Genomic DNA, 10,638 nt, shown 5'->3' with positions numbered 1-10,638 from the left:
CCATGGATAAGAACTTACGAAATTAAACATAGTGAAATAAGGGAAAAATGACTGAGAGCGACCGAACGTGAAGTTGCTCGTATTTTCTATTATAAGAATCATATATCACTCAGCCGCTCTCAGCCGCTCTTTGAATTATTTGACGCCACTTTTATATTTTATACTCACACGATTATAATATACTATAATATAGTAAATAGTCCACAAAACATTAATTTGATCACATTTTATACATTGAATATTACAAAATATCTTCGATTCATTCATGTTAAATCATTAATGTTCAATTACATTTTTTTTTAAAAAAAATCCAACCTCGCGCTTCCAAAAAATAATATTTTCTAGTACATCAAGTGGTTCTATTAGATCATTCATATATCATTCAGTCGCTCTTTGTATTATGACATTATTTTTATATTTCACACTATCACTCTATTATACTATACTAAAATAGAGTAAATAGATCCCAAATGTGAAGTTGCTCGTATTTTCTATTATAAGAATCATATATCACTCAATCGCTCTCAGTCGCTCTTTGAATTATTTGATGCCACTTTTATATTTTGTACTCACACGATTATATTATACTATAATATAGTAAATAGTCCACAAAACATTAATTTGATCATATTTTATACATTGAATAGTACAAAATATCTTCGATTCATTCATACTAAATCATTAATGTTCCATCACATTTAAAAAAAACATCCAACCATCCACTTTCAAAAACAATATTTTCTAGTACATCAAGTGGTTTTACGAGTACATTTCGTCTTATAATGTCCAAAATCATTGCATAAGCTGCATTTCTTTTTTCATTGTCGTCCAAACTCTCCAATAGATGGTCTTCTTCGTTTATTTGGTCGCCCCCGTTTTGGCTTGAAGTTAGGAGGTAGCATTTCCAAATTAGAAATATAATCGGGAATCTTCCAATCTCTTGAATGAGGCACGGGGTAAATAGTACCCGAGTAGGCTTGAAGCCACATATGCACAAGGTAATAAGGTGAGCACAACTCATAGATACCGAAATCTTCTAGATGACAAGCTGCTAATGCGTCTTTACATGGAATTTTATCACATTGAAACACACAACAACTGCAGGAGTAAGTGGAGAAATCAACTATTTCATCTGTATCATCACCAACTACATGATATTCAGAATCATTCAACTGAGTTACCTTTAGACATTGTGATTGAGTAAACCTAGTTCGAAAAATCAACTCTATAGATGGAGTCAACTTCGTTCTGCATGAAGCTAACTCTGCTGCTATGCGGTGTTTGTTGAACCAAACTGAAATCATATCTTGAATTGCATTCAACAGTGCTATGATTGGTAACTCTCTTTCCTCAGACAATCTAGAATTTATCGACTCAGCCCCATTAGTTGTCATAATATCATATCGGTTACCTCGGCAGAAAGCTCTAGACCATTTATTTGGTGAACTGGTTTTCTCAAGATATGAAGCCACACTTGGGTTTTGATTTTTCAACCTCTCATATAACATGTTAAAGTCGGACATTTTGCAAACATATGCAGTTTGCATGAACAACTCAACCCCACCACCCTTTTTACCACAATGGGTACCGATATTTTGCGAAAGGTGCCATGTGCAATGTAGATGATGTGAGTGCTTGTACAAAATGGCCACTGAGCTGATAATGGCAGCATGTCTGTCAGAGATAATTACCAAATCAGGATCATCTGGAATCAGTTCATGCAATTTCTGCAAAAACCAAGTCCATGACATTTCATTCTCTGAGTCAACAACAGCCCATGCAATGGGGTATTGATGTAAATCTCCATCTTGGGCTGTTGCAAGAAGCAAAACACCTCTATATTTTTTCTTCAAAAAAGTCCCATCAATTGCTATAACTTTTCGCATCCTACGAAACCCAGAGATGCATACCCCATAAGCTAGGAACATGTATTTAAATCTTCCACTAGAGTCAGTCTCCAAATGAGTTATAGTATCTTTGTTAACTTGCTTAACAACAAATAAATAAGCTGGCAAAGTTCTGTAACTTTCTTCTGGATCTCCCCTCAAATGATTAAGAGCAAGTTGCTTGCCCTTCCAAGCATTGTAGTAGCTAACACCAAGCCCTTTATTTTGCATCATCGTCATTATTGTTTTTGGCACGGGGGTGATTTGTTGCCCTCTAAAATTTTCTAGCAATACATCTGCAACTACAATAGAACTTGCTTGTCGGTGCCTTCGTCTTCTGTCAGAAAGGTCACTTGTGTGTATGTTACAATAAATTCGAATTCAAACTGAGTTGAATTAGCCTTTCGTGTTGCTCGCACTCTCCAACTGCATTTTTCTTTAATGCATCCCACCACATAAAGTGTATTTCGACCTTTCAACATTCATTTCAAATGAAGCATTCAAAGAAATCTTATTCAATTCTTTCTTAAGTTCATTTTTACTGTTGAACTTTTGACCAACTAATAAATTCGATCCATCGGTGAATGAAAATGCACCATCACCATCGTTAATCGCCAACAAATTTTGTGTATTCGCTTCCACTAAATCAGAATGATAGAAATCAACATGTGGACTTTGTGTTCTTGGTAGATCGAAGACATCATTTTGGTTCAAGTTTTTATTGGCATTATCTTCTTCAACGACGACTTCTTTTGTTGTTGCAGTCAATTCAAAACCATCTTGGATAAAAGTACAACCAAAATATTCATCACGAAGACCTTGATTAAAAGCATCCATATCCAAATCAATTTCCTTTCTTCCACATTCTACATTTACATCAAAATCACATTTTCTTTTTCTATCTTCTACATTAATATTATAATTCACAGCACTACCCTCCACATCTCCAAAATGCACATCACTGTCATTAACTTTTTCTCTATCAACTCCAATATCACAAATCTCAATTACTTCCACATACAAAACAGGTCTAGTACGTGAATTACCAAATGATAGATATGTTCCCAAGGATCGTGAATTTCGTATATAATTTGGGCATGGTTTGCAAGAATCTACTTCTGGTAAATAACTCAATGTCAATTCAACATCTGATTTAGCCAGACCAAGTGTCTCGTATGTTTCATTCTTGACACATTCTATGGTCAAATTACTACCATCAATGGAAATAGCTGTCCATTCTTTAGATTTGGATAACCATGTATAAGTTCCTTGTTCATCGTTCTTCCACTCTCCATTAGAATTAATCAAAATCTGGATGATCGTCATTCCTATACAAAATAAGCAATAAATATGTCATGAAAATTAAATGATTTAACATAAAATCGGATGACACAACATATCAAAGTAGGCGACTGAAAACAGAATTGAGCGACTGAAAAAAGAATCAGGCGACTGAACCCATAATGTTTGGGCGACCGAACAATTAAGAATGGAATATATGAAAAATTATATTTACAATATATACATTGTAATAAAAACCAGTAAATCGATAAAAAAAATTGAAATGTCATTAGAAACTTACACCTGATTTAAAATCTTTGACAATGTTGAGAGAGTTTGAAATTTTTTTTAGGAAAACAAATGATTGCAATATTCTCTTGTTTAATGTAGAGAAAGAAAAAAATTGAAGAGAAGACCAATGAGTGAAGGATGAAGAAAAGAAATCGTTCTGAGAAGGATGAGAAATGGAGAGAACAAGAAAAAGAATCGATTGATTTCCTTTCTCCCCTGTTTTGTACGGTTTTTTTCTAAATTAATTAATTATTTTTTTTAAGTGAGTGTTATTTATCAAATTTTGAATTGTAAAAGGCTAATATTTAAAATTAAAATTTATTTAAGGTTAGTTTTTTAAGTGGCCCGGGGAAATTTAGGTAGATAACATTCAACATCATATTTAAAAAACTAACACTCACTTTTGAAATGTCTATTTTACCCTTATTTTAAATATTTTCAAATCTTTTTTTCTTTTAACCCCAATCTAATGTTTTCTTCTTTTGGACCGCTCATTTGTTCTTATTCTTTTGTCTGCGGTTACTGCTCTAAGCTTTGCCAGAGACCGAGGGAACATGCTCACGAGTTCTTCCGCAGTTGAAAGCTGACGGATTGCGGTGGAAGGGCTGGTCACCAGAATCAACTAAGTATTTTGAAGCTTCAGATAATGTGAATCACAAGGTCAGAATCGATCGAAAATGGAGTATGCACTTATAACTGGGCTTGATTGTTCACAAGATTTTCATTAAGTTGGAGAGACGATGCAATTTTGGGATAGAAATTTTTGTGGAAATGAAAATGTATACATTGAGGAGGTGGCGATTGGGAGCAATCGAATGGCGACTGGGAGCGACCGAATGGCGACTGTGTTATATTGTAAAAAATAGTGATTAAATTCATGTTTTATATGTTATTTAATATATTATGATATATTTTTATGGATAGAGATTATAAAATGAAAAATAGTGTTAAATAAGCTAAAAAGCAATTGAAGGAGACCGAATGACGATTGAGTGATATGATAAAAACAAAGTGAGCAAATTCGTGTTTTATATCATATTTACTATATTATGGTACGTTTTCATGGATAAAAAATTATGAAATTAAACATAGTGTGAAATAAGGCAAAAATGGGGAGAAAGGAAATGGGTTCTTGTTCTCTCCATTCTTCTCATCCTTCTAACAACGATTCTTCTTTTCTTCATCCTTTACTCATTGGTCTTTTCTTCAATTTTTTTTCTTCCTCTATATTAAGCAAGAGAATATTGTAGTAATTGGTTTTCCTAAAAAAAGTTTCAATTTTTCTCAACATTGTCAAAGATTTTAAATCAGGTGTAAGTTCTAATTTCATCTCAATTTTTTTTATCGATTTACCGGGTTTTATTACAATGTATATATTGTAAATATAATTTTACATATATTTCATTCTTAATTGTTCGGTCGCCCAAACATTATGGGTTCAGTCGCCTAATTCTGTTTCCAGTCGCTCAATTTTGTTTTCAGCCGCCCACTTTGATATGTTATGTCATCCGATTATATGTTAAATCATTTAATTTTTATGACTTCTTTATTGCTTATTTTGTACTTTTACTAAAACAATATTGTTTTTTGAAAGTGGATGGTTAGATGTATTTTTTTTAAAATGTAATTGAACATTAATGATTTAATATGAATGAATCGAAGATATTTTGTACTATTGAATGAATAAAGGTGATCAAGTTAATGTTTTGTGAACTATTTACTATATTATAGTATATTATAATCGTGTGAGTATAATATATAAAAGTGGCGTAAAATAATTCAAAGAGCGACTGAGTGATATATGATTCTTATAATAGAAAATACGAGCAACTTCATGTTTGAGGTCTATTTACTCTATTTTAGTATAGTATAATGGAGTGATAGTGTAAAATATAAAAATAATGTCATAATACAAAGAGCGACTGAGTGATATATGAGTGATCTAATAGAACCACCTGATGTACTATAAAATATTGTTTTTTGGAAGTAGAAGGTTGGATGTTTTTTTTAAAAAAAAATGTAATTGAACATTAATGATTTAGTTGAATGAATCGAAGATATTTTGTATTATTCAACATATAAAAGGTGATCGAATTGATGTTTTGTGGACTATTTACTATATTATAGTATATTATAATCGTGTGAGTATAATATATAAAAGTGGCGTAAAATAATTCAAAGAACGACTGAGAGCAACTGAGTGATATATGATTCTTATAATAGAAAATACGTGCAACTTCACGTTTTGAGTCTATTTACTTTGTTTAAGTATAGCATAATGGAGTGATAGTGTAAACTATAAAAATAATGTCATAATACAAAGAGCGACTGAGACGACTGAGTGATATATGCGTGATCTAATAGAACCACTTGATGTACTAAAACATATTGTTTTTTGGAAGTGGAAGGTTGGATGTTTATTTTAAAAAAAAATGTAATTGAATATTAATGATTTAGTATTAATGAATCAAAGATATTTTGTACTATTCAATGTATAAGAGGTGATCAAATTAATGTTTTGTGGATTATTTACTATATTATAATATATTATAATCGTGTGAGTATAAAATATAAAAGTGGCGTGAAATACTTCAAAGAACGACTAAGAGCGACTGGGTGATATATGATTCTTATAATAGAAAATACGAGCAACTTCACGTTTGGGGTGAATAGACCCAAAACGTGAAGTTGCTCGTATTTTCTATTATAAGAATCATATATCACTCAGTCGCTCTCAGAATTATTTTACACCACTTTTATATTTTATACTCACATGATTATAATATACTATAATATAGTAAATAGTCCACAAAACATCAATTTGATCACCTTTTATATGTTGAATAATACAAAATATCTTCGATTCATTCAACTAAATCATTAATGTTCAATTACATTTTTTTTAAAAAAAACATCCAACCTTTTACTTCCAAAAAACAATATTTTATAGTTCATCGTGTGGTTCTATTAGATCACTCATATATCACTCAGTCGCTCTTTGTATTATGACATTATTTTTATATTTTACACTATCACTCCATTATACAATACTAAAATATAGTAAATAGACACCAAACATGAAGTTGCTCGTATTTTCTATTATAAGAATCATATATCACTCAGTCGCTCTCAGAATTATTTTACGCCACTGATTATAATATACTATAATATAGTAAATAGTCCACAAAACATTAACTTGATCACATTTATTCATTGAATAGTACAAAATATCTTCGATTCATTCATATTAAATCATTAATGTTCAATCACATTTAAAAAAATACATCCAACCATCCACTTTCAAAAAACAATATTTTTTTAGTAAGTACAAAATAAGCAATAAAGATGTCATAAAAATTAAATGATTTAACATTTAATCGGATGACATAACATATCAAAGAGGGCGACTGAAAACAAAATTGAGCGACTGGAAACAGAATTAGGCGACTGAACCCATAATGTTTGGGCAACCGAACAATTAAGAATGAAATATATGAAAAATTATATTTACAATTTATACATTGCAATAAAAACCGGTAAATCGATAAAAAAAATTGAGATGAAATTAGAACTTACACTTGATTTAAAATCTTTGACAATTTTGAGAAAAAATGAAACATTTTTTAGGAAAACAAATGACTACAATATTCTCTTGCTTAATGTAGAGGAAGAAAAAAAATTGAAGAGAATACTAATGAGTGAAAGATGAAAAAAAGAATAATCGTTGTGAGAAGGATGAGAAGAATGGAGAGAACAAGAACCCATTTCATTTCTCCCATTTTTGTTTTGTATTGTATGCTTCTTTTGTTTTTAATTAATTATTTATTTTTTTAAGTGGATGTTATTTATCAAATTTGAATTCTAAAATACTAATATTTAAAATTAAAATTTGCTTAGGGTTAGTTTTAAAGTGGCCCGATCTGTTTTGTAAGCTTCTTTTATTTTTTAATTAATTATTTATTTTTTTAAGTGGAGTTTATTTATCAAATTTTGAATTCTAAAAAGCTAATATTTAAAATTAAAATTTTGTTAGGGTTAGATTTTAAATTGCCCCTAGTTTAAGCAGTAAACATTGATTATTTTATTCAAAAATGCAACTTATTATTAAATAGTAACCTCTTGTATAGGAGAATAAACTTGTTTAGTTACTTATCGTAGCTGAAATTACAACACATATAAATTGAAAATATTAAAATTTTATTTTAAAAAAAATTAAGAGGTTGAATAATGTGTTTATCTTCTTTATGTCTTGATATATATAGAAGCCTTGATGGATTTGGAATTCGGACTTCAATTTTGAATTATTTCTTTACATTATTGCCAGTTGTGGCCGACAACATCTTGTGGTATATGGTCACGTCAAACCATTAGTTAGTGGTTCGTCTTTTTGTGGTGGTTGAGTGGTTCATTGTTTTTTAGAGGGTTTGTATGATCACATGCTTTTCTTTACCTTTGTCGGAGAATTTTTGTTTTTCTATGATCTCCTGGGAAAACCTGACTTGTGTATCCTTCATCACTTGGGCTTGTTTTTGTATTATGTTTCCTGTCAGATCTTGGCCGAAAACATTTTCGAATTCTGGCTCTTTTTAGTTTTGGCATCTTGGGAGGATTCTTCCTGATCTTCTTGACCATCTTCCCACATTAGCCATGTTGTATAATTTCCGACGAGTTTCTTTACTCCCGGCAGCTTGCTGTTCCACATAAGATTATTTTCTTTCAAATTTTTATATTCTGTAAAACTTGTAATGTTTAATTTCATAGTATTTAACATAAAAGATTCATTTACAGATTTTGATAAAACTTAGATGAAAGCTTGACTTTATTCAACTCTGTGAAACAGACCCATAATCCTCATATTCTTCGAGTAGAAATGTCATCTCCAGTAAATGATGAAACAAGAGGTGTTTCATTCTCTAGAGTGTATTTTTTTTTATGAACTTTTGGAAGTTCATGTCTTGTCTCATAAGCTTGATGAAATGAAATGCTTTGTGTGAGTCTTTCCCAGTTGGTTTTGGTGCTGCACTAAAAAAATAGAGCTCTATAATGTCTCATCTAGACAAATAGTCGTTGTTTGCCTAGGTCACATGAATAGAGTCCTAGATCCATTTTGATAGTGATGAAATTTCTGGTAAGTTGGGTGATGTAGTATAAACTGAGGCAGGAGTTACAAATTCATACCATGTTTTTGGCTCCTTATTATAGGAATTTGATTTTATCCATATCCTAGGATACTTTCATGTAATATCAACTCGGATCGTGGATGGATTGATATCTATTCTTGTTTTCTGTGGTGCACAAATCTCACCACGTAATCATAAAATATGTGACGTCATATGCATAAAAAATTTCTTGTCAACGACGTAATAATATAATGCATATACGACAAAATAATGCAATCATCACACTATTCACACTAGTATAGCAGAAACAGTATAATAAGTACACACACATACTCAAATAAGACAATAAGTTATATTGTCTCTATTCATTATCAACTACAAGACTTCTTTGACTAGACACACCTAGTCATTTACTTTTATCATGTCTCATGTCATAGTCCTGTAACCTGTCAAATAGAAACAGACCCCAAAGGGTGAACATTCACAATAATCATCATCGTAATACATAAAATTTATATTCACAACAAAACAAGATATAACAGATATCATAAGAGGAATAATAACTTTTCTATTTCTGGAAAACCAATCCAACCAACAATAATAACAAACATCACTTTCATTCCACTACAACAAACAACATCAATGATATGTCACACCTCTACTTCGACGACAGCAATATCGTCACTACATCATCAACATCAATGATATGTCACACCCCGATTCTGGCGAAAACAATATCGTGAATACGTCGCTTCCCTACTACTGCGACCAACAACGTGAACGATATACCGCACCCTAACTCCGGCGACTACAATATCGTCACTACATGATCAACATCAACGATACGTCACACCATGGCTCCGGCAACAGTAATATCGTCAATACATCGCTCCCCTACTACTGCGACAAACAAAATGAATGATGAATCACACCCCAACCCCGGAGACTGCAATATCGTCAAAACGTCGCTCCCTTACTACAACGACAACAGTAGCTACCCAATCACTGACAACTAACAATATCAACAATAATAAACAACAACAAATATAATATCAAATCACTTATTTTCGATGATTTCCATAGTTCTACACAATAGTATTTTACAATACTAAACAATAACAACATATGCTCGTACGTCAACACGTACCTGATAATCGAGTATACATAAAATCTTACTATTTTTTTGATCACGAGGCTTGTGATGTATAATTCAAAAAACAATTATCAGATCATTGTCACCGTATGATTACAATCATAACAGCCTCAATATATAACATTAAATATCCCAACAATAATTAATTCAACAAAAATATAAAAATATATTATACATCTTCATTGTTCAACAATCAATATTCCGATATATTTAGATATCAATAATAACATCAAATACACCCTAATAAATTAAATTCAATTAATAGGCTATATAAAAACACCCGCTACAAAAATTTCATATCAACAAATAGTCTATATTTCGTAAACTCCGAATATATAATCAGAATTAATAACAACTGATAAACAACTCCCCAATTTAAATTATTTTAATTATAATAAATTGAGAATAATTCAAAAACTATAATATTATCTTCTTCATTAAAGCATACATTATCTAACAATCTTCAATTTCTGTATGATTTAACAATTTATCGGATTTATTCCAGAAATCGACGAATTTCAAACATCACCAAAAATATTAAAACGTATACCTCAAATCGAAGACCTCGTGTCAATGATTCCAAAACTGAATTCGTTTATCAATTGGATAAACCGATAAATTGCAATATCGCAAAAAAAAAAAAATCAAAACCGTGTTTTCTTTCTTATGCTCTCTCTTGTAAACTTCCTTTCGATTAATGAATTTGAATTCATTCACCAACTGACATTCAACTTTATTTTTTATCTTCTTTTTTAAAATTATATTATATTATAATAATATAATATAATATATAATATTTAACATTTATACCACCGATATATTCATCCGGATCAGCCAAACACTCAAATTTTTCAAAACTCAAAATACGAAACTTCTATATCTTTGAGTTTTCTACGTCATCTTTAAA

The 10,638-nt window shown here is 30.8% G+C and overlaps 1 protein-coding gene across 1 annotated transcript; it reads right to left on the bottom strand.

Annotated features, from left to right (window-relative positions):
• Positions 1–818: 818 nt before the first annotated feature.
• On the bottom strand, positions 819–2,126 carry LOC140802853 (uncharacterized). The gene has a single exon (XM_073158468.1). The coding sequence runs from the start codon at positions 2,124–2,126 to the stop codon at positions 819–821; it is 1,308 nt and encodes a 435-aa protein (XP_073014569.1).
• Between the last annotated feature and the right edge of the window lie 8,512 nt (positions 2,127–10,638).

Source organism: Primulina eburnea, chromosome 10 (genome assembly GCF_022965805.1).
Source record: "Primulina eburnea isolate SZY01 chromosome 10, ASM2296580v1, whole genome shotgun sequence".
Lineage (NCBI taxonomy): Eukaryota > Viridiplantae > Streptophyta > Magnoliopsida > Lamiales > Gesneriaceae > Primulina > Primulina eburnea.
This window is presented reverse-complemented; position numbering and strand designations above follow the sequence as displayed.